The 26,385-nt window shown below is 38.2% G+C and overlaps 1 protein-coding gene and 1 pseudogene across 1 annotated transcript in view; both read right to left on the bottom strand.

The window, feature by feature from the left end:
• The window catches only part of LOC117069082 (sodium channel protein type 2 subunit alpha-like), a 34,251-nt gene extending 22,827 nt beyond the window's left edge, over window positions 1-11,424 (bottom strand). The window contains exons 1-2 of the mRNA XM_033187084.1: window positions 11,130-11,424; window positions 10,074-10,192 (exon numbers count right to left, since the gene is read on the bottom strand). Of these exons, the coding sequence (XP_033042975.1) occupies window positions 10,074-10,192; window positions 11,130-11,396 (386 nt within the window). The 5' untranslated portion in view covers window positions 11,397-11,424. The remainder of the gene's footprint in view (window positions 1-10,073; window positions 10,193-11,129) is intronic.
• A 10,870-nt stretch (window positions 11,425-22,294) lies between these two features.
• On the bottom strand, window positions 22,295-25,683 carry LOC117069081 (annotated as a pseudogene).
• Between the last annotated feature and the right edge of the window lie 702 nt (window positions 25,684-26,385).

The following is a 26,385-nucleotide window of genomic DNA, read 5'->3' as shown; positions in this document are numbered from 1 at the left end:
AAATTCAACAAGAGAATTCAAGTAATTAATTACATGTATTATAACATCATTCTAAAAGTCACCCTGGTGGAATGTCTTATGAGGTCCTTTCTAAACAGAGTGTATAATATACTACAACTGCTCATAAAATTCTGAACTATGAGAGAAGATGGCAGGTGTTAGCACTGTCATTTCTGGGGTTAGTAACTAAGGCAAAAATTACTTATTAAGTTCCCCAAATCTCAGTTGACTTGGTTATAAATTATAAAAGTAAGAAAAAGTAATCATTTAACAGGATTGTTATGAAGATCAAATGTGTCAAAATATGTAAGTCTCCTGCAACTTAATGGCCCTAGTGCATAATAGATGTTCAATAAATTGCTTCCTGAATCATAGAGAATACAGTTTGTTATAAATATTGTGTTGGTTTCACCCTATCCCACTTTGTCTTTGCAGGTATAGTCAATGCCCTTCCCTTTCCTTGACATTAAAAAACAGGAAAAGACAAAAATCAAAACAACTATTTAAGAAAATATTCAGTACTCAGATGACAGTAATGACTTTCATATTTAATAAAAAGCACAATAAAGATTTAGTTGCAATTATGTAAAGCGGCACTCTTTATCAGTGTGAATCTGGACACAATTATAAAAATCCCAGAGAGGAAATACGTGCTCCTCATATCTTTTCTCACTTCTAATGTTTTTACTATAAATCATACATTACTTATACATAACAAAATATCAACACTATTATAACTGGACAATGCTGTGTTGATCTACAAAGGAAGTTCTACTGGTTTTGGTCAAAACAATAATAGTAATTATTATTTTTTAATTTTAGTAGCTGTGCTGGAAGGCCCATGCTTAATTCTCAGTTTTCCATCCATATGAAAACACTTGTGCATCAGCCACGTGAGGGCACTATAATCTAGAGAACACACACACACACACACATGCACACACGAAATACCATTTCAAAGAAGAAACACTTAATTTTTCCTTATTGCTAAAACAAACAAAAAACTAAATTAAATAAAGAACAACTTGCTATTGGAATATAAAACTAGACGGTCCCCTGTGCCTGTTGGTCTGCTGAGCCCTGTTGGGAAAATAACACCCTGTGGCAGATTGGCACCATTCTAAATTTATGGTCACAAACCTCAGTGGTCCTCAACACAGTCCTGTATTTTCCCACTTGGCTCTGTCTCCTACTCTCTGCAAAGAAAATTTCAAATATTCTGCACTTTCCTTCAACTTCCAACCCTCGTCTTTATTTCCACTCCATTTCAAGCTGAAAACTTATTTTCTACTTTACAGAGAAGAGACAGTATCATAATGCTCCTCCTCCACTTCCCACCCCCAAATCAACAAACTTCTCCACATTGAGACCAATCCTTTCCTCCTTCCTGTTATAGTGGGGAAGTTTCCAATCCCTCCACCTGTATTCTGGACACCTTCCCCCTTCCAGAAGACTTGAGCAATCTCTTATCTCTCTCTTTTCTTATCCTTAATGGCCCCCACCTTACTGGCTTTTTCCTATCAACTCAAACTTGATTATGTCTCCCTTGTCCTGATATTTCTCTCCTATGACTCCCAACCCTCCTTAACTATTTACAGCCCTATCTCCCTTTTCCATATCATGGCCAAACTTTTGAAAGAGCTCCTTATCTTTCCTTTTCTTATATATCTATCACATATTCAACCTACCAGCTTTTCTTTCTAAAGATGACAACATCTTCACGTTTTGTCACTAAAAACAAAAGGATAATTTCAGTTTATATTTGATGTGCTTTCTGAACAGCATTCAACAAGAATGGTTCCTCCCCTTTGCATTAAGTTATCTTCCCTCTGCTCTCAGGAGGTTCCAATTCCCTGGCTTCTTCATGCCTCAGAGCACCAGTTTCTCTGTATTCTTTGAAATGTGACATTTTTCTTTTTGAAAGGAAAGACATAAGGTATGTAAGCCATCTACCTCTCTTCTACTCTCCTCATCCTAGTGTAGCCCATAGACAAACTTTGCTCAACAAGCATAATCATTATGTACCCACCAGTCTCTGGTACTTCTCTCCAAGCGAGACCTCTCTTCTGAATTCCACATACTTGATTGTCCATATGACATCTGTACTTAAATATCTTATCAACACTTCAAATTTTGAATTCTAAAACTGAACTTTTGAAAAGTATCTTTTCATCTACCCCTCCGCTCCTGCTAATTGCTTACTCCTTTGACACCTCCGTGTCTTATAAAATGTGCATAATATACCCAGAGACCTATGAGAAATCTTAGATTGCTGTCTCTCCTTAAACATTCACATCTAATTAACTATCAAATATTGTCAATTCTGCCTGCTATCTCTGGATTCAGTTACTTTTTTCCATCTCCATATCACTGCATGGTCCAAGTGTCTGTCAAGACTAGCATCAAGTCTAACTGTCCATCTAGATTATTGCAGTCTCCTCTAAACTGATCTTTCCAAATTCATGTCAGTCTCCATTTAAACCATTCTGCATACTCTGCTAAAATGACTATTGTAAATGTAATATGAATCATTTTAGTAGCTTTCTATTACTCTTAAGAAGACGATCAAATGTCTTAACATAGAGTCAAGACACTAGGAGGTCTGAGACCTGTCTACTTCTCCAGTTTCATTTTCTTTTCTCTTCATTGCATTATCCCCATTTGGATAATACTGTAATTATTTTAGGTTGTCAAATGTTATGAATGTTTTATATGCTGTTTCTGACATTAGGGTCTTGGAAATGTCACCTCTCTTTTTCTTCAGTACTCAGATTGGCCTACTACCAGTTATATACCCCTGCAGCACTTATATTATTCCTGTAATGACAAGTTTTAATGATGATCTTCTCAACTACTCTCTGAGCGTTGTGAGGACAGGAATCATGTCTATATTATTCACCATTATAGCCTTGCTCTTTCATATAGTGTCAGTTGACTATTGAATGAAATTAATTTTGCAATTCATTTGTTACTAAATGGAGTTTTAAAAAATAATTTTTGATAAATTATTTAAAAATACTACTTAAAGTTTGTCTTCAAGTATATTGTTGGCCAGGTGCCATGGCTTGCGCCTATAATCTCAGCATATCAAGAGACCAAGGTGGGCAGATCATTTGAGGTCAGGAGTTTGAGATCAGCCTGAGTAAAATGGTGAAACTCCATCTCTACTAAAAATACAAAAATTAGCCAGGCGTGGTGACTCATGCCTGTAATCCCAGCTAATCAGGAGGCTGAGGCAGGGGAATCACTTAAACCCAGGAGGCAGTGGTAGCAGTGAGCCGAGATCATGCCATTGCACTCCAGCCTGGGTGACAGAGTGAGACTATGTCTAAAATATATATACATATTGTTTACACAAGTTTCTACATTTTTTGAGGGTAAAATATAGGATAAATATAAGGTGGAAATTAACAGCCTAATGCGATTATGCTGCATAATGGACTCGGCAATGGTTTTATGACACTTAAAATCTTACTCTTTATAGTGGTATAATTTAGTTATATATAATAAGGTAAAATATATCTTTCAAAATTAACAAGAGAAATAATTATTTTCTAAGTAGTCACTGATAACAAGTCAAAAACAGGCATTTTCCTTATTTCATGGCTATCTTTTTTTTTTTTTTTTTTGAGACGGAGTCTCGCTCTGTCACCCAGGATGGAGTGCAGTGGCGCGATCTCGGCTCACTGAAAGCTCTGCCCCCTGGGCCCACGTCATGGCTATCATTTTAATAAAAGTATACACTTAAGTTAAAAATTCTGACACACAAAAAGAACAATTTTGCTTTTAATAGAAAAAAGTAAATAACTAGGGTCAAGTTTTTACACTTGCGGTTTGATAGGTATCTCTAAATAGAAAGGTTTAAAATTCATTAAGTTTCTAAATCATTGTCAATTTACTTCATCAGTCACATACTTTACAAATTCCTGGATTCTGGTGAGTGACTGAAATAGTTTCAGATGATCTTAAAAATACTCAAATACAAAAGTATTTAATGTAGATATGAATTTTGCATTGGTGATGCCATGCATCAAAAAAGCACAGAAACTCCACATCAAAGCAGATTTCAAAAGGCTCAAACTAGTAGCAAAATGCATACATTCTACATTATTTTTTAAATATATAATCCAAGTCATACAGTAGAGTACATTTTTCAAAAGAACACTGTATCCTGGAACAATGTTGCTTTAAGAATTTTGCAATGTAAAATAAAATAGAGGCAGATAAACCTTATATAATATCAGGGGACAAAGATATTTTTTAATCTATTAATTCCTTTATGCTAGGTATAAATAAAAGTGGGTAAACCTATTGATTGATACTAACCTGAGAGTTGGCAAATGTAAAATATTTCCTATGTGTATATGATGAAGAAACACTTCTTCAAGTTTTTGCTGAAAATTGTTTAAGTAGCCCTTGACACGGAGCCTGGATCATCACAACACTGGCACACTCACCCCTGTCTCCATAGAGGGAGGATGAAGCACCGTGAGATTTAGAGCAATGAACCATGGATCAGATACATCCCTTACCAGCTGTGTGGGCTTCAGTGATTTGTTTAATTCTTTGAGGCTCAGTCTGCTTATATAAATGTGGACAATACTTTTCTTACAGTATACAGTCATTATCCACTAAGATAATAATTATTAGTTTATTACCATTAATAATTCATTTATTGAGTATTAAATTATAGGGCATTTCTTTGTTATTCTATAGGAAGGAAAAGATATTATGCGCTGTTCAGAGACTTTGTAATAATGTATAATATTCAGAGAAGTTGTAGAGGAATTTTTAACCTATATATAAACTACAAGTAGAAGATAGCCTGATGTTGGAGATTTTCTAATGTAAAATTGTATAATTTGAAGTAGAATAGAATAGGTCTCTTCCTACATACCAGTGCATATTTCTGAGCCAGCAGAAAAATTAAGTAAACGTAACATACACAGTGTTAAATATTGGATTGTTTAATTTTAATATGAACAAAGTCCTATTTGCCAGTAGATAACTAAATGATAACATATGAGCACTGAAAACAAAAGAAAGAGAAACTGTTGTGTCATCTGCTTTCATATAAACCTGTATATTTCTTTTCATAGAAAACCATGATATTTTATGTCTCGGTATGGACACCATGTAATGAATTAGTAAGTTGGAGCATCTAAGAAGCACCTTTGAAATTCATAAAACAAGAACACTGGCAACGTCCCAAATACATTAAATCCGTGAGTTTAAAAATCTTTTTTTTTCTGTTGGATGCAAAATGCTAAGAGCTGAGAATCAAAAAGCCCAGTCTGAAGTTTTAGCTCTGCCACTGACAGAAAATGTAGCCTTAGAAAAAACTAAATATCTCTGGGTTTCAGTGAACTCATCTACAAAATGAGACAGGACTGACCACATTCTTTGGGTCACTTGCAGGTCCAAACTCTGGTGCTATATAAAGATTTTGTTTGCAAACTCAGAGTAGTGATTTGTATAAAGTTCTTTGTGCAATTCCTTATGCAATACGAGAGTTTCCTTTTTGCTAATCTTACAGCAGTTGCTCCTAGAATTTTAGCTATTAGTGTCATAGATACCCTTTATTGAGTACCTACTAAGCACTAGGATGGGATCTGGTGCTAGATACTTGTCACAGATTTTATCATTATTAATGTCTAAACTGTGATTATAATTTTACAGATAGAGAAGATGAGATTAGAAAGAATTGGAGTAACTTGGACCAAGGTCATATAGCTGAAAAGTAAATTTTAGAGATAGGGTTTGAATCTACGTTTTCTGATACCAAATCTTTGTTTTCCATTTTCCTACCATTTTCAAATGATAGGTAGTTCAGCATTACTAGTGTGATCTGGAGCGAGGGTCTCAGCTCTTTGGCAGCCTAGTCCCATGTCGTGACTTTAAATACCAGCCATACACTGAGAGCTCCCAAAGCTGAACACCTCCAGCTCAACCCTTTTCTGAACTCCAGATTTGCACAGCCACCTAACTCCTCCACTCTCCAATGATGTCTAATAGGTGTCTCAAACATAATATGTTCAAAACGCAAGCTCTTGATCTTACCCACCAAATTGGTTCACTCAAGTTGCCCCAAGCTCAGTCAACACAACTCCATTTTTCTTCCTTGAACAGACTAAATGCTTGGAATCATCCTTAGTCCCTCCCTTCCCCCTAGACCCCACAACCAATTGCTCAGAAAATCCTGTCAGCTCTTCTGCAAAACACCTCAAAATTTGATGACATTTTACCACCGTCATTGTTTCCACCATAGTCCAAGCCACCATGCTCTCTTGCCCTCATAATGACAGTCGGTCCCAGTCTCCTTACTTCACTCTTTCCCCTTATGCAGTCTATTCTCCATGAAGCAGCCAGAGGATCTTTTAAATATGTGAGTCAAGTCATGATACCCTGCTACTGAAAACCCTCCTGGAGTTTCATTCAGAGTAAATGTGGTGTCCTCACAACGACCCACTGCATCTCACCTACAACTTTAGCCCCTGACCTTCACTCCCACTGATGTCATCTCCTCACTTCCTGCCTTTCCCACTCTGCTCCAGCCACTCAGGTCTGCTTGCTGAGTTTTAAACATACTAGTTGCACCCCCACCTTCAGACTTTACCTTCATACTTGCTGTTCTCCTTGAACTGACTTTAACCCTTGATTCCCATGTCTCACTCTCTTTTGCTTCCTTCGGATCTCTGCTCAACTGGTACCTTTTCAGAAAAGATTTTACTGGCCACACAATCCAAAACTACACTTGTCACTCCACCCTTTTACACTAATTTATTTTTCTTAGTAACACGTATCACTAGCTTCCATTCGATGTATTTGTTTATTGTCTTTCTTCTTCCGAACACGCACACACACTCACATGAGAGTAGGAGCTTCATTTTGTTCAATGTTGCATCCCAATGCTTACAAGAATATCTACCACATGGTAGATACTCAGTGAGTACTTGCAAATGAACAAATGAGTAACAAATGCAAGATAAATTAGAGAAGTGTGCATATATTAACTTAAAATAATAAAAGCTGACAGGAAACACATTTAAAACCTTGGCAGGGAACTTTAGGAGCATAGATCATTTTTAACTTGTTTGTTATCTAGAAAATAAATCACGTTTTATTTAAATATCAAATAAGACACTAGGCACATGAGAAGAATTTTCAGTTTTCAAAATGCACCCTTGTTAAAATATCATAAGCATAATTTCTGATTCAGCCAAAATAAATTTTTCAAAAAGCTAATTTGCTACACAATAACCCCTAATAGATAACAGTTATTTGAGAAATAAGTCAAGCTTTTTGTTGGAAATGGAGGTATTAGTCCAAGTTTAAAAACAAACTTCTTTAACATGAATGACTTTTTGTCGGTTTATAAACTAGTGGTAATAAATACACAATGACCTCGCAACTGTGGCCAAACAACCATGACCATCTCTCCAAACATTTTTAACTTACAGTAAAGGACACTGTACTTGAAGTCAGAAAATCAGGATTTGAGTCTAGGGTTTGCAACATGAGGAATAAAGGACAAAATTATTGTGAAAATCAATTACTAACTACAGCATCCATATACCTCTAAGTTTACTAGGCTATTTGATCAATTGCATCACCAAAACATGGAAGGATTCATGTATCTTAGACTATCAGCCTCATTGCCTTTTGTTATATCTCTGCTCCAAGGTGAGACATCTGAAATATAACGCTTTAAATCAGGAAATTAGAGACTTTTTAAAATCTAATTTTCTACACTGGAAGAAATTTGTGACTCTAAGCCATCTGTAAACTTCTCAGAGAGTCAACAGCTCAGCTTGGCATACCTTAATAGATTAGCCTGACTGGCTTCATATTTCAACCTGCATCACCTCAGGCCTCCCAGTGACTTCAGCCTTTGGAGTGTGAGTTCCCGGGAAGCAAATACAAGCCCACAGATTCAAGTTGTATCTGGATATCTAGAGAGGTCCTGGCAAAAACTGTGTCCCTAGTACTCAGATTCTCTGATCGGAATTTCTTAAACTGCCCTTACCCTCTACCACTAGGAGTCTCTTTTCCAGGGGGTTTTAAATGGGGATTCATAATCTCTTAGGATTTTTTTTTCAAGTGAGGACAATAGTTTTCATGAGATTTTCCATGGTCTATCACAAAAGTTTTAAGACAAAAATCTGCTTTTGTAAAAAGCAAATATATTGGGTTTTCTTAATTCCATCTCATCATTCAGATGCATGACAAGAAAGATTTTTTCTGATCCATTTAAACTTATTTTTTCACTTGTTTTGTATCTGATTCTGTAATCTCTGACTTTCTAGTCACTTATTTATTTAATGCATATTTTCCCCATGTCTACTAGGAACAGAAGTCTGAATTTTTCACGTAATTTAAATATAAATTACGTTTGAATAAGGAACATACAATTATTTTAAAATATAATGAATAGTTTATGCAGAGATTTATTCACTGTACAGATTACAAATGCTTGAAATATAATAATAGATCATAATTTATAATCATGAGACCCAAATATAAATACCAACTTTATTATTCATTTCTAATGCTAACTCAAAGACATCTTTTTCTCCACATCCAACTGGGTTCTCTTATTTGGAAAACAGAGAGAGGTAAGAAAACATTATTGCTTAAGGTAATGCCAAGAAACTATGAAATCTTAAAACATGAAATATAAACATCAAATAAAAGATGTTGATATCCATCTAAACTTGGAAAGAGGAACAAGCTAGAGGTTAAAAGGAGACTTTACAGAATGTCATGCTTCTAAAGACAGCATTTGCCATACTGGTAGGCAAATGTTACCAGTATGTGCCTAGGGACATGCTTTACATCCCCTCCATCCAGAAATGACATAAGTACCCTGTACCAGGCTTATCCCATTTCCTGAATTCCTTACTTAATTTAATTCCATCCCTTATCTAATTCAAATATTTTCTAGGCGTGCTAAAGGTGGAGAGTGTTTATACTGAAAGATTTAATACCAGGCCCTGGGCTAACCACATCATGGAATTCCAAGCAACGACTCTTTCTAAAGAAGAAATAACATGCTGTCCTAATCAGAGGCTTTGCTTTATTTCCGTTCCCCTGCCTGACCTCTGATTCCTGAAGCAGATCACTCCCCGTCCCATGACTTCTGTGTTCTTCCTGTAAATGCCCCTGCCCAACACAGCTTCAGTCTTCCAAGCCTTTGCTTCATTGGTATTCCCAAGACTGGCTGTCAACAAGACTACTGTTTCTGGCCTAGAATAAAACCTCTCATTTCCAACTACTCTATTTAATTTCAAGGAATCAATCAAATTGCCATCTACCACCAAGCTGTCATCAATCTCATTTTTGGAAAGCAGCTGCATAAATAAGGAGTATAAAAACTAAAATGGGAATGGATATGGATAGATAGATATTCATCCTTTGGAGAGGGATAATTGTAGCAAGACGTGTGACTTGAATAAAACATAGGAACAGGTGATGAAAAGAAAAAGGAAGGAAAAGAATAGAAAGTAGAAGATCAATAGGAAGGCTGTTGGGAAACAAATTTTGAAAAATATTTGAAAGGGTGTTATACCTACAGACACAATTATAAACACTTACTAACTCAAAGCTTTCAAATCCTAAAATAGAAGAAAGTCATAAGATTCAGGCCAAAAACATACAAAATTGTAATTCAGATTATGCATATTTATTTTCCAAATGTAAAGGCAGTCAAGAAAATTAGCTTATGGAGTTTACTCCCTTACCTAACATTGTCAATTGAAGACTTACAGGAGGAGAGCCTGCTAATATGGTCAAAATTAATGAGAAAGGATTGGATGTGGCAAGCAATTCATAAGGGAGAAGAAAAAAGAAGAAAGAAGTAATAGTGAGTTGGGTAGAGAAGAAACACTTAGAAGATGGGGAAAAGTAATTCACTTACCTGTGATCTCATTTTGCAACATGCTAACTGTTGAGTAAAAGGAAAGAAAAAGAAGTAACACATAACATTGCCAACCACAGATATTTTGGAAAATGTGTAGCTCAATAACTTGGTCAAAGAAGAAAATCATATTCAGTGACGATTTGAAAAAGGATATGAATGTACCAAAATCTTAATAGCTAATTTTCTAATAGGGTTGAAGGGAGTTAAAATGTAAAGGGCGGGGGTGGCACTGAATCGAGAGATTGCTTTCCCTTCATTCAATACGATAAACGTCTGAAAAAGAAAACACAACACATGAAACAAAATTTAGAATATATATTAAGAATATTCTTAATATTTAAGAGAAAAGTAAAACCATTATTTATAAATATTGCCCTGTAAAATAGTGTATAACATAATAATTACCAGCAAATGACATGAAGATAGATGCTTTCTTTTTCTGAGCACTATAAACTTTCCTAAAGTTGATAAATGACATGAGGTTTACAAAGAAAATCTGTGGTCAATACCATAGGAATTCTTAGCATTTTTATCAAGTTTTAATGTTAGTATTTTAAAACCGCATTTATAATTCATGTAAAGCACAAAACTGAGGCTTTGATTACTTTTTCGGTTAGATAATTTTCTCATGAGAACTTCAAGGTTTTCCAGGTGTGTTCTTTGCTCAGAATCTTATTTGGCACCTACAAGTCACCTGCTATTATTTCTTCTTCTGTGGAGAGCAATAGAAAGGAGAAAGTATGGTATAAAGGAATAATGAAACCCACTGAAGATCAAAGTGACTTATGGAGAGCTAGAGACTGTAAAGAGGAATTTAGATACTAGTCCTGCAAGTATAAAAAATAAAATTTAAATATACTTCTAGTTTACAGTTTTTGCTTCTCAACATTATTAGGGAATCAGGGTCAATTTACACTTGGTTTAAGAATATAATTTATATTCAAGAAGGTGAATAGGCTTTTGTCCTTCCTTAATTCCCATGCTGGAGGATGCCTCACCAGTTCTCTGCCTGTCTCACAAATGCAGGTTCAAATGAGTGCTTCCAAAAGACTTCTAGGATCATTGGTCCATTACATGGTCAGGCCCATCCAGCATCTTAGTGATACTTTAGACAGAGGGAAGGAGGCAAGCCTTCTTCACCATCATCCCTGGGACTAGCCCAGAACCAATTAGCAAATAGGCAGTGAAGGCAACTTGACTAAGAACTCACTTTCTTATTGATATAGTAGCGGTCCAGATCCTCCAGGGGCACTGACACCATCTCTGGAGGAATGTCTCCATAAATAAATGGAAGAGATTTTCCTGCTTCCAAGTCACTGTTTGGCTTTGGGCCATTTTCATCATCCTCATCCTTGCGTTCCTGTTTGGGTCTCTTAGCTTTCTCTTCTGCAATGCGTTGTTCAATAGCAGCAAGGGATTCCCTGGTAAAGAAGCCGAAGCTGTCAGGTCCTGGCGGTACCAGCACTGACTGTGCCATCTTTTCATCCTGCTCCTTTAATCACTGTTCAGCTCCTTGTATAAGAAAGTGCTACAGAAACAGGGAGGGAAAAAAGCAATGGCCATTAGAATAAAAGGTGATTGTGTCAGTTACATGACACTGAGCACTGAGATACAGCATAGAAACCCAGATAGCTATAATATTTTTAAAGAAAGTTGTATTTGATATTCAGGGAATCTCATATATGCATCCATTTGCTCGCATGGAGATCTATCTTTCACATTCAGCAGGTGTCTATGAGGTAATCTAATCTCCCACTCCCAAAATGTTTTCAGTGATTGTGCTACTTGTGGGAAAATATGCAATTCAGAGCTCAGAAATGGAGGATACTGGTTTGTGCCTGCTGTTTCACTTGTGTGAATATTTTGGCAGCCATCTTTCTCAGCATTCTTTCTGAAAAAAATAGCAGAGATCCAAAACAAGAGATGAAACATCACACTAAATTATAGAACCTGGGCTGAGGATCTTGCACTTATCTCTCCATGTCTTTCCACGTGCCCTTTGGCTCACTTTATAACATTTAAGAGTTTATTCCAAGTCAATTCACTGGGTAAAAAGCTCTGGAAATCGTAAAATGCCAGGCTATGGAAACATAGGTAGATCCTGCTTGAAAGAAAGGGAGTGGGAAGGAGCAGAAGATGCCTGGTTGTGTTTGGAACTGCTCGGAAGCTGCACAGGAAGAGACCCAGCTCCTGCCAAACCGGACAGGAAGTCATCCACATCAGAGGTCTGTAGCTCAGACCCCCTGGCTTAGCAACCTGCTGCTGGCTAGTGTAATTGCTTCTTATATTAACACATTTGCAGTATCTTAGGAAATACTGTAGAGATAGCCTATTTCCTCAAATAATGCCCATTTCACAAAAATGTAGCATCACAGTCTTAGTGTCCACATCAGAATTTGAATTTGAGAAAAAATAGTAAGTTTATGATAGTTTATCTTTTCAAGCAAACTCTTATTATATGCATCTTTGCAATAACATAGATAGGTTTTTACTGGTATTCAAATCATGTTTCACTAGACTAAAGTAGATAACTCAAAAGAGCACATCAGTCATTCCAAATGTTACCTTTGAACCAGTGGCAGGAGTTTCTATGCTATTTAAAACAATACAATCAACATCTTGACTCCTGAATGCCACTTAATCTATTTTTTCCATCTTTTCAAAAAATCAATCTATTTCATCCCCATACTATAGGAGTCAGAGTTGTCATTTAAATATATGAAATGCATTTTCTAAGAGTTAAATGTGTTATGCAGTTCACTTCTGCAGCATACACCAGATAAAACAGAGGAAAACCCAAAATAACAAAAACTACTTCACAGTTTTATTTTAAAAAATGATGAAGTAAACCAGGACCTTTCAGCTACCAGCTAGCAGACTGCCCTCCCCAGTATAATAGTGCCTCCAAAACATCCTTCATTTTTCTCACCCATCCCTACAGACCCTCATGCCTAGCAACAGACATAGGCATGAAGATCGTCCTTGCACACTGGGGGAGGAAACTGCCATGCCTAGATTCTCTAATAGAAGAGACATGTTAAAACATGCAGCCAGCAGCTTCAAAATGAAAGTGGTCCCTCTGCAGATTTCCCCAAGGATTCTACTACTGTAAAGGTAGAGAAGCATCACAGAGAATAAGCATAGTAAGAATATTAAAACACTACCCCTGTAGAATCTTTTACACCCAGAGTTTGGGATTGATAAGCTGGTACCAAGAAGACTGCAGCTAAAATTCCATCATGCTTTAAAAAAAAAAAAAATTCTTTTTTTTTTTTTTTTTTTTTAATTCTCCTTCAAAGACCACACCTAACTTCCTGTAAAAGGATTCTGGTAACTGAAGTAAGAAGAGGCATTTCCTGTACAGGGACTACAAAATGGCATTATTGTAACTACCACTAGAGGGCGGGGGACTGTGAAGAGAAACACCTTCGCAGCGTACACACAGACGTATGTCTGAAATAGCCCAAAGCTTTCAGTTGTGGAACTGATCTTCCACAGGCTCTTTTTGGAACGAAACATTAAAATTTTGCTGATTTTAAGTTAATTTTGTTAACCAATAATGCTTCTCCTCATGCTTTTTATTTGCTATGTCAAAGAGTCATTCAATCAATATAAAGAATTCAACTTAAAAGTAACGAGAAAGTACAGTAGTGAACTGCTTAATGGCATTTTTGGTCAATGACAGATCACATATACGACATGGTCGCAAAAGATTAGAATACCATCTTTTTTACTGTACCTTGTCTATATTTAGATGTGTTTAGATACACAAATATCATTGTGTTACAATTGCCTGTAGTATTCAATACTGTAACATCCAGTATAGTTTTGTAGCCTAGGAACAATAAGCTATACCACGTAGCCTAGTTGTGTAATAGGCTCTACCATCTAGGTTTTATGTACACTCTATGAGGTACACAAAACGACAAAAATCACCTAACAACACATTTCTCAGAATATATCTTTGTCCTTAAGCAAAGCATGACTGTAAATAGGGAAGGGTTAAAAATAAAAACTCATATTAAATAGCACAATTAACCCTTACTATATGTAAGGGTTAAAAATAAAAATTCATATTAAACAGTAAGTACTGTATGTAGGCTTGTAGCCTAGGAACTACAAACATACAGTAGGATTTGATATTAGCCTCAGCCCCAGATAATCTGAAATCCAATATAGTCGTTGCTAATTCAATAAAGAGATGGCCTATGCCACACAAGTTAACTCTCTCTAGAAAAAATATTAACCCAATGAGACACCAATCTTATTTATCTCGGATTTAAGTCACTAAAAAGCAACCAGAAAAAGAATTGATAAACCAGTGAGATTCTAAACGCTAGGCTTTCAATTAATATCATAGTGAAAATTTGAGGACTTACTGAGTGCCAGTCACTTGGCTAAGATGTTTGCACTGTATTCTTTCATCCTCCACACAACCCCATTGGGTAAATGCTTTCATTATCCTTATTTGCAAACTGAAGTAAGGACATACACTGAAATTAGGAAAAGTCTCCTAAGATCATACAGACAAGATTCAAACTCAAAATCTGATAGCAAAACTCTGTGATCATTACTCAATCATAAAAAGAAAACAGGCACTGACACCAATTATAATTAGAACAGTTCTAATTGTTAATATATTTCATACTTTCTGGCTTCATCATTTTCATTGGAAAATATATTTGTTGGGCAGAAACAGAAAACAAAATACCACACCTTCTCACTTATAAGTGGGAGCTAAACACTGGGTTCACATAGACATAAACATGGGAACAAGAGACACTGTGGACTATAAGAGGGTATAGGGTGGGGGAGGCAAGTGTTGAAAAACTACCTATTGCTTGCTACCTGGGTGGCAGGTTCAATCGTGCCCTCAAACTTCGGCATCATGCAATATACCATCATAAACCTGCACAGGTACCCCCTGAATCTAAAATAAAAGATTTGGAAAAAAGAAAAGAAAATGTGTTTGTTGGAAATGAGCAAGGGGAAGATGTAGCCAAAAATAATATTTTAGTCACTTTAGGGGGTAACTTTTGATGGTAAGAGAAAAAGATTTCTCAAAGTAGTTGAAGTAAAAAAAATAAAGACAGGAGTTTATTGGTTCATGGTTTGTCCAGGGCTAGTCTTAGGCATGTGATGATTCAGGAGCTCAGTTGATGTTACCAGCTCATAGTTATGCTGTATCCTTTTGTTCTGACTTTCATAGTGATAGGTTTCCTAAAGATTCTTCCCTTATTTTAGTAAGATGCTGTAGCAGCTCTAGGCTCCCAACCTTCCAGACCTCAATTCAGTGGGAAGAAAGACTCAGAAAAGTTCTCATTGCATCTCACTGGCACCTGGTGGGTCACATGCCCATCCTGAAGTAACTACTGTGTCCAGGGTAATGCCATCTTTGGTTGGCCTCTCCTAAGCCACATGCTCTACCCTTGAAACATGGAAGAGTCCTCACTTGAAACCTATAAGTAGTCAGGGTTATTGCTGTGGTACAGAAGCATTTCTCAAAAGTGGAGTTGGAACTGGGAAGATCGCTTTTGCTTATAATCCCAGCATTTTGGGAGATCAGGGCAGGAGGATCCCTTGAGACTAGGCGTTTGAGGCTGAAGTGAGCTATCATCACACCTCTTCACTCCAGCCTGGGAGATAGAACTAGAGAAAGAAAAAAGGAAGGAAGGAAGGGAGGGAGGGAGGAGGGAGGGAGGGAGGGAAGAAAGAAAGAGAAAGGAAGGAAGGAAGGAAGGAAGGAAGGAAGGAAGGAGGGAGGGAGGGAGGGAGGGAGGAAGGAAGGGCAAGCAGGGAGGGAGGGAGGGAAAAAAGAAAGATGGAAGGAAGAAATGACAGTCAAGTCCTGGCGCGGTGGCTCATGCCTGTACTCCCAGCACTTTGGAAGGCTGAAGCAGGCAGATTGCTTGAGGCCAGGAGATCAAGACCAGCCTGGTCAACATGATGAAACCCCATGTCTACTAAAAATACAAAAAATTAGCCAGGCGTGGTGATGGGCACCTGTAATCCCAGCTACTGGGGAGGCTGAAGCAGGAGAATCGCTTGAACCCAGGAGGTGGAGTTTGCAGTGAGCCAAGATCATGCCACTGCACTCCAGCCTGGGCGACAGAGTGAAACTCAGTCTCAAAAAAAAAAAAAAAAAACCCACAAACAAACAAACAAACCAAAAAACCCAGGAAATTACAAAAGAGCAGAGTTGAGTTACTGTTACCGGAATAAGAGGAAAATTAATGCTGGACAGAAAGAACAAACAAGCACATGCTCTAGTGACATACTCACCATATTTGCCGTGCCTCCACATTTGGAAAGTAACATTATCAATATTGGGATATACACATATGGTATATATTCCATGTGTACCAACTTCCATGTATACAGGTCAGGCAAGATACTTAGAAGATTCCTTCTCCGATTCCCTATTTAATAAATGGTGCTGGGAAAATTGGCTAGCCATAAGTAGAAAGCTGAAACTGGATCCCTTCCTTACACCTTATACAAAAATTAATTCAAGATGGATTAGAGACTTAAATGTTAGACATAAAACCATAAAAACCCTAGAAGAAAACCTAGGCAATACCATTCAGGACATAGGCATGGGCAAGGACTTCATGTCTAAAATACCAAAAGTAATGGCAACAAAAGCCAAAATTGACAAATGGGATCTAATTAAACTAAAGAGCTTCTGCACAGCAAAAGAAACTACCATCAGAGTGAACAGGCAACCTACAGAATGGGAGAAAATTTTTGCAATCTACTCATCTGACAAAGGGCTAATATCCAGAACCTACAAAGAACTCAAACAAATTTACAAGAAAAACCCAACCCCATCAAAAAGTGGGCAAAGGATATGAACAGACACTTCTCAAAAGAAGACATTTATGCAGCCAACAGATACATGAAAAAAATGTTCATCATCACTCACCATCAGAGAAATGCAAATCAAAACCACAATGAGATAGCATCTCACACCAGTTAGAATGGCACTCATTAAAAAATCAGGAAACAACAGGTGCTGGAGAGGATGTGGAGAAATAGGAACCCTTTTACACTGTTGGTGGGACTGTAAACTAGTTCAACCATTGTGGAAAACAGTGTGGCGATTCCTCAAGGATCTTGAACTAGAAACACCATTTGACCCAGCCATCCCATTACTGGGTATATACCCAAAGGATTATAAATCATGCTGCTATAAAGACACATGCACACATATGTTTATTGCGGCACTATTCACAATAGCAAAGACTTGCAATCAACCCAAGTGTCCATCAATGACAGACTGGATTAAGAAAATGTGGAATACTTATACACCATGAAATATTATGCAGCCATAAAGAAGGATGAGTTCATGTCCTTTGTAGGGACATGGATGCAGCTGGAAACCATCATTCTCAGCAAACTATCAGAAGAACAGAAAACCAGACACCGCATGTTCTCATTCATAGGTGGGAATTGAACAATGAGATCACTTGGGCACAGGAAGGGGAACATCACACACTGGGGCCTATTGTGGGGTGGGGGGAGTGGGGAGGGATAGCATTAGGAGATATACCTAATGTAAATGACGAGTTAATGGGTGCAACACACCAACATGGCACATGTATACATATGTAACTAACCTGCACGTTGTGCACATGTCCCCTACAACATAAAATATAATTATAATAATAATAAAAGATTTTAAAGTTAGATTAAAAACAACCAAAAAAAAAAGAAGATTCCTTCCCTGTAGTAAGTTGCCCTACTGTGATCAAGCACACAGTATTTCATAGATTTCTATGGTGAGCATCAGCTTAAATTATCAAATCCATATTCAGGTTTCACTTTACAGATGTGCTCAGCAATATACCAACTTGTTATGCAAATGATTCTAATTCAAAATAAATTAAGAATAAAAAATTTATGAGATGATTTACCAAACATATTTTTGGGAGGAGATTAGTCATAATAATAACACATAGTACCTACTTTTTAAAATAAAAATCTACACATAGTACCTACTTTTGTCAAGCACTATTTTAAGAGCTATGAAACCATTTATTCCTTATAGCAACTTAATGAAATAGATACTATAATCATCTCCCTTTAAAACATGAGGAAGGAGTAAAAAATGGAACAGAGGATACTAGAGGCTGGGGAGGATAGGGAGAGATTTGTTAAAGGATACAAAATTGCAGCTAGACATGACAAATAAGTTATAGCTTCTATACCACTATAGGATGACTATACTTAACAATATTATAGAATTTCAAATAGGTAGGAGGAGGATATTGAATGTTCCCAATACAAAGAAATGCTAAATGTTTGAGATGATGGATATGTAATAACCCTGATCTGATCAGGATATGTTATATGTATTAAAATATCACTATGTACCCAATGAATATGTACAACTATGGTCAATTTAAAAAATAAAGAAACATGAAGAAACAGAGGCATCAAGAAATTCAGTAATTTAAAATACAAATAAGTTTTCACAACTAGAAAGAGTAGGGTCAGATGTGGAACTCATCCTTGCAGGCCGCGGATTCCATGTTTCTAACAATTATTCAATGCTTAAGACATTTTCTGGAATTATGCACTATCAGAAACATACGAAGATATGTGCAGTTTCCTTAACATTATACTAGTTATAGGGTCACCTGTTTCTTTCCCATTGATTCTAGCCAGTGAGTGTGTCTTGGAATATTTAAAAGAGGGAACACAAAATGTTTTACCAAAACATGTAAGACATCAAAAGAACAACTGAATATTTTTTCACATCAAAGATACCTTTGTGGAATGTAGATTTAAGTAAAGAATTATAGTCTGTTTCTCATTTCCCAAGATAAGGTTTTCAAAAATCATACATTAGTTTTTCTTCCATTTGTTCTGACCTTTGTTATCACATCAAACTGATATTTTATGAGAGTTCTATATGGCATATATTACGTGAAGGTTTTAAATTTCATTCCGTTGCCCTATATTTCAGACAGAAGATTTTGTGTTACAACTTTTAAGGCCAGACACTATATTTCGAAGACTCATGAATAATGAAAAAGGCAAACAATATTATTTGAAGTAGTCAGAAAAAAAAAAATGTTAAGAATTGGGATTCTAAATTCTGATATTCCTATAATGTTTTCCTTTCATACTCTTCTCCTTTAGTTTTCTCATTTATACAAGAGGAATATATTTTTTCTAAATTAAAATTTTTTAAAATCATGTTATTACACACGATGACATCAGCAAAAAAATGAAAGATAAGACAATTTAAAAAATAAGGGTAATAGCAAATATCCACATTCATAATAAATGCTCTAGAAATAAATTTATACTAAGAAAATGGCTTATTACATTTTATAGATAAGGACATAATTTTATATTAGTTTATATTATAATTAATGGTTGTGGATAAGTACTCAAAAACTTAGAAAATTTTGTGCTCAAGAATTAAGAAAGCTGAGAAACACTAAGGAATGTCTCTTTTTCTGGAAGTGGTCTTTTAAGTTCTGTTCTACAATTATAGTTTTTTGGGTTTTTTGGTACATTACAGTAATGTAAACCTAAACTAAGAAAAGATCTGCTAAAAATTATTTGAAGATACATTTTTCAGATTTTCTAGCTTATTTCATAGATTCAGGTCTATTTTCTTATCAGCTTTTTGATTGTTACTTGCTGTGATATATATATGTATATATGCACATACACACACATACACACACACACATATGTATACACACACACACACACATATGTATATGTATCCTTCTCTTTTTAACCTGAATCCACTAGCGCATTACTGTAACTAACAATTTCCATAATGGGGAGAAAGTTCTGAACAACCAGACTTACATGTTTTTCTGCTGCAGAGTAGAAACAGAGAACAGTAGAATATGAAAAACTCAAGTTCAGTGTTTACTGGTCAGAAAAGCTGTTTTTGTTTTTGTTTTAAATGCTAGGTTTAGTTCCAATATGAAACTAACTTATTTTTTATACTTTTATATTAGGTGCATTAAGCAATATTCTTTTTTCTCTTTCTTGAAATAAAAAAAAATTTATTTAGAAACTACTTAAAATAGAAAGAAAAAAAAAAAAAAAAAAGCCTGTCAAGAACCACCAGGTGGAAAATGAGTTGCTAATAAAACAGAATTTTAGGTAACAAAAGTCTAAAAACCACAAAAAAAGAAATAGCACCACTGTCATTGGAACAATGGCTATTTACTTGCATTTTTTGGCATTGTCAATCACTGAATCTGGATTTTTCTCTCAATTCCACACAGAGCATCCATTAAACAATTTTGTTATAAACTGTTTACTTTTTACACACATTTTAGGACAAGCTATCTCCAGACACAAAGGGGCTGAACAATCTCAGTGAGTGACACGTATTTTGCAAACTTTTGCCAAACAAAAGGATGGAATAGGTTGTGCACAAATCTAATGAGGGAGAGTTAAGGAATAACACAGTTTAAATATTAATAATTCAGACATGGTACTGCATTTTCTGTAAAAGAAAATGAATGTTTAGTAACACACTAATACATTTTGTCTCTTAAGAGATTAGTGCACAGATAAAGTATTCAGAGAACTGGAGAGCTGTGGACAGCAGATACCAAACACACCCCAGCTTTGCAGAACCCAAGGTAACCATAGCCTTCCCTGCTTACTCCCTTTGCCAGAGGTCCACAAAGAACTTGCAGTGTGCCCACCTGCCTGCTGCACTTCGAACTCCAAGCTGCAAACTTTAAGAACCCAAAGAGGTGTCCCCAGTGGGCAAGGGGAGCAGAGAAGAGAAGCAATGTTACAGTAGGTAGTTAGGCAGACATGAGCAAGGCGGGAGAGAGCCCCTCCCTCAGGAATGTCAGGCAACCATCAGGTGATGGTCAGGTGGTTATTAAACTGTCTAAAATAATAATTGGTCTTAGTTAGCACCAGGTAAAGACAGTCTCCCAATGGATAAAAAAAAAAAAAAAAAAAAACACCTGAAGCTGGTGATCAGAAGCTTCCCGTTAAGATCTCAGGAATTGGGTGAGTGGGCTCAAGCATGCACATTAAGAGGCAAAATGGTAGAATTTAACTGGTATATGACCTTCTCAGGAACAATCTACTGGTAAAGGAAAAATGCCTCAAGTGAGCATGCACACAACTTCAGTAAACACACGGCACATATCGCGCCTCCCAAGTGCTGGCAGGTCACACTACACATGTGTACAGCCTGCTCCAACAGAAAATTAAGGGAAGAGAAATACAAACGCCTTAACCAGGCCAATGTATAAAACCTCAAGTCAAGGGCCAAACAGGGCACTTCGATCTCTTAAGTTGCCTGCTTGGCCTTTTCCAAAGTATACTTTACTTCCTTTTGTTCCTGCTCTAAAACTTGCCTCGGTCTCCCCCTCTGCCTTAAACCTACTTCTTCCCCTCAGCCAAATTCTTTCCTCCAACGAGGCAAGGATCAAGTTTGCTGCAGACCTCTATGGATTCACCACTGGTGACATGTTAAATGTGAAACTAAAGGATGGTAAAATGGGAAACAACCTCCATTCAATGTCAGAGATGTGAGGAAATCCCCAAAAGTGCTGTTAGATGAAAGAATTGGACACACCTCATTTCCCAAAAAAGCGCAATTCAGAGATAACTGGAAAAATTCCCAGAGAAATCCTCAATGAAAATAGAGCTCTTCAACCCAAAAATCTCAGGGCTGAAACACACTTTGTGTTCATCCAGGCAACAATGCCTCTTGCTGTTTAGCAGGGATGCAGTTTGTCAAAGACTCCAAATGACTTTACAGAGCAACCTTTAGAACTTTCCTTTTGGGCCAAAGTCTAGACCTGTGAGGTTGCAAGTAGCCCTGTAAGGCCTGTGATAACACCAGGTTCCAAAGGTTCTGAGGTCTGGCCCTTCCTTCCAACATACAATGTCAAACACATAAGATGTCCTGACGTGTTACATTTGATATTTTGAATATGGAAGCATATTTTACATACTCTTAAGGCATTAACTTATGACAAAATTCTCTACCAAGGTTTCACATTAGGTTAAAATTCAACTCAGTCTTTACATTTCTGTACCGAGGTCTCCACCTCAGCATATTACCTAACACCTTCTCCAGCAATCAGTGTTACCTGCATGCACATGGCGAGCCCTATGGTCAGCCTCTTTGTTTCCCAGGTGAACTAACTAGGTGTTACCATTGCTCTGCCGCACAGTAAAAGCTCCTAACTCAAACTCACCAGAAAAGGAGTGAAACTCTGCAAAGTGTGCGCCAAAAAGAGGTGCTTTATGCTTATAAAAAGAAACTAGTGAGTTTTCTAAGAATAATAAAAGAGAGTATTTAACAGTTAAGCACAAGATTTGGAGTGCAGAATTCGGATAAGGCTCTGCTGGTTCAGGTTGTTAAAACTCTTCTTGTTCCTCCTGTGGGCCCCCTTCATCGGATATCACGAAGTCTTCATCTGTGGCATAGAGAATGTCTACAGTCCTCTGCAATACAGGGTCATTGTGCCCCTTGTTCTGCTGGCAAATCAATTCATTGTTCCTTAGCTTTCTGAAGTACAAATCTCTGTCTCCAAGCCTTCAATGGCAAGTTTCAATACACTGACCTGCTAGCGTCAATTTGACCATGCAGCACTCCTACTGCCTGCATCAGGATTCTTTTATACCACCCTGGGGCCAGCCTTAGAAGCTGCAGTTATTTGTGGAAATGGTCCTCCGTGGAGCTGGATTGCCAGAGCTGAGAAGTTACTTGGGTTTATTCAGAACTGGAGCAACAAAATGGAGGGAGCCACTTCAGTTTCTTGACCTTGTCCGGCAGCCACAGGGGTATAGTCTTTTTCATTGTAGTTTGCATGAAAAAACTTCTTAAACTACTGAATGAATTCAAAATTGTCCTGAAACTTTCCTTTTACTAATTGTCCACAGAAATCATTTTGTCAGCACCCACCCTCTTGAAAATACTGCTTGTAGTATTTCAAAGTTATGGATGTATTCATAGAATTTCACCTTCTTCAAGGCAATGGAGCCAGGGAGCTGAATGACCATAAAGTGAAAATAAGCAGCCCCTGAGCACAGTTGTTCTATCTTTGTCAAATTCAACTTCAGGAGACTCATTGATCCAGGCCAGTATGTCATGTAGAATTAGGTTGCCATTGGTGACTGATGTCAAGTATATATTCACTGCCAATTCTTCCAATCAAATTATTCACTGTAAACCTTTTAGGAAAAGAGTTCTAACAAAATTATTGGGATCTAGGGCTACATAAAAGTATTTTGTTCTTATTTATATGTACCTTTAAATGTTTTCTTTTTCAGTAAAAGATTAATGTGTGCCTGTACTTATTCTAAAAAAGAAAACATATTCAATGTGCTCTTCCAGGTTAATAGACAAATCAAATAGACTCACTTTCTTTATGAACCCATAGTGTATCACTGATCTAGCCATTACTGTTTTCCTGAGAGGAAAATTCTCCTTACACTCATCACATTTTTGGAGCATTAAGAGTGGAACCAGAGGGCCTTAGGTGAGGTGAACGTGCTGCCAGTGGAGGTGAGCAGGGAGGAAATTTCCAAACCAAAGCAGTGGCAGAAATTGCTGGAGAGAGAATAGTTGCTTCAGCAAGTCCAGAGATCACTTGTGATGCACCCTGCTCTGCAGAATAACAGAAAAGAGCAGTGTATTCCAGCCAACAATAGAATGGGTGATAATCCAATGTTACAACACACACATGTATGTACACACACACATGCGTATACAGACCTGTGCACATATACACACACGGATATGTACAGTATGTGTGTATTTATAACTGAAGTTAAACCATTAAGCAATAAATATGCAGTCCTATTTTTCTACCCTCTCTTTTCTAACATCCTTCAAACAGATGATGTTTTGTAAGACTTTCAATTATTTTCAATAATTTTAAAAAATCACAAACAGAACAAATATGCAGGCTGAATTATTCATCAATCCCCTATTTTACATGTGGTTGTAAATAAGCAATGTATTGTATAGAGATTTCAGCATCTTTGATGTTAAAGTAAACATATAGCTGCTCCTCATTTTTACAAGAGTGTATTTACAATATGTGTGTGCAAGCTGTATATTTAAATTACTCAAAAATAACATCTTCTTTGGTAATCGTTTTTAAAACTAAATTTGTGGCACATTAGAAAGAATGTTTTTAAGCAAAATTGTTTTTTGGTTTGTATTCTCTAAACATCAGAATTTTACTTTGAAGGATTTCAAAACTTACAGAGATATTCATATTTGGCCTCTAAAATAAATAACTTAGATGGAAAAATTTGAATTTGAAAATTTCTTTTTACCACGAAATTTGAAGTTTTAATGCCATTTTATTTTTACAGATTTTCTTTGAAACATGATATTGGCTACTGGAAAGAGTTAAGACCCTTCATGAAAATATGATTTTTGTGATGCAACTTACATATGAGGTAGAGGAGGCATTGATTCCTGTGCCCATTAACTAAAGAGATTTTATGAAACAATTTTTAACAAGGACCACAGTCAGTACTGGGAGTGTGGTCAGGCATGCCTCCCTCCTCACTGGGCCCACCAGAAGCGTTCAGGGCTCTAGGAGAAACATGCGCAGGTGTGCAGAGGATGTCACAAGGGAAGAAGGGCCAGGGTGGGAAACCCAGCACAGGGGGCCTGGCCTCATAGGGGAGTGGGAGAAGGTTTTCTGAGGAAGCTTTGTCCAAGCCGAGATCCTTCCTGTTCTGTGTGCTCCAGCACAAGGCCTGCAAGAGGAGCCCCGTGAGCAAGGCCGACCTAGACCAACCGGGTGGATTCCCTTGGCAGTGAAGGGGAGCATGGCCTGAGGAACTGAGGGCGGTCTCAGAAGGACGGCATCAGAGGAACTCTCACCGTTTCTATCATGAATGCTTACAGTTTGATATCAGCATGGGGGTTGTGACTGGGTGATCTTGGGAAGGGTCTGTCAGCGGTTCAGGGGCTTGCTCGAAATTGGACGCTGTCTAATAGAGGAGGCTTTTCTATTGCTTGATATCTCAAGGAATCTTATCTAGAAGAGGGCAGAGGACCGCCAGGAGAAAACCGCTGCTGGTAATGAGGTAGAAGCTGCTCATTTTCACCAAGTGAGTGCAGTGCTAGGGATTTTAGGGGGTGGCAAAGTGACTTTGATATATTTTGTCTGTGCAGGTCTCTGTTAGACTCACTGTGGGTGTCTCCGTGGGGATCTCTGTGTTGCTTTTGAAGAGTCTCTGTGTGAGTCTCTCTCGGGGATTTCTGGGGGGATCCTTCTAGGGGGTCTTTGTGGGGGGATCTCAGTCAGATTCTCTGTTGGGGTCTCTGGGGATCACTACGGGGAATCTCGGAAATATTGATGAATGTGGGGTCTCTGTGGGAATCTCTGAGTGTTGGGGTCTACTGGGGGTCCCTGTGGAGTTCCTCTGCTGCAGGTCCCAGGATCCTGGGTCCCACAGATGTTAGGCCCACACTGGAGTTGCCCAGGTCACCACCCCAAACAGGACTTGGCTCCAGCAGTAGTTGGGACACCCAAAGTGACACCAGGGCATGTTCAAAACAGGTCCCCAACTTGGGTCCTACCAGGCCTGGGTACAGGCTTGTCCCCTTGTCCTCAACCTCCACAACCCCTGCAGGTGCAGCAGTCTCCTGGGGCAGAAGGCCCCTGGGCAGATCCCTCCGAGGAATTGGCTCCTGCCTGCCCTGCCCTTGCTCCTGCCTTCCCTGGGGATGGCCAGGAAGGACCCAGCACCAGGACGGAGGGAGCACAGGACTGGGCCATGTGGGGACTGTCCCTGCCAACCATGTGACCAGATTCTCTGAGCCCCAATGTGTCCCCTGTAAGCACGTGGGCCTGGAACCATAGATGTGCTGTGTGACCCAGGCCAACCCTTGCCTTCTGGGTTCCCCTCCCCCGGGAGTGGCACTGACCACTTTTGCTTGTAATGGTCACCAGACTGTGAGGACCCTGGTTACAGCTGCGGGCAGCTTTTGGATCCTGCACTTGCAATCTTAGGCTCGTCTTCCCTGATTCTTTTCCCACCTCCCACCCTGAACCTAAGGTCCTCTCCTGTGGTTCCTGACCACAGACTCCTACCAGAGGGGCAGGCAGCAGCCCTGGGTGCCTCCTGAGATGGACACCCCACACTAGTGGGCTGGGAGACTGCTCTGGGGAGTGAGGCCGGGGATGGCAGACATGAACCCAGGGCTGTTATCAAGGCTGAACCAAGTGTTGGCAGGGCCCAAGTCCATCCCAGAACTCAGCACGCAGGAAAGTGTCTGGGGAGGGTGTCATCTCTTCCCCACCAGGAGATCCTGGAAAGAGCAGTCCTGACTCTGACCCAGGGCCAGCACAGGACACCCCCACTTTCCCAGACTACTGTGGGGCAGGGAGGTTTCTGGGATCCATCGCTCCTGGAGCCTACCACTCCCTCAGTCCGTGAGGCCCCTGCACACCCAGTTCCTACAGCAGCACAGAAGTCAC

Source organism: Trachypithecus francoisi, unplaced genomic scaffold (assembly GCF_009764315.1).
Source record: "Trachypithecus francoisi isolate TF-2019V2 unplaced genomic scaffold, Tfra_2.0 Lachesis_group21, whole genome shotgun sequence".
NCBI classification, from domain to species: domain Eukaryota; kingdom Metazoa; phylum Chordata; class Mammalia; order Primates; family Cercopithecidae; genus Trachypithecus; species Trachypithecus francoisi.
Note: the sequence above shows the minus strand (reverse complement) of the source record. Positions and strands in the feature narration are given on the sequence as shown.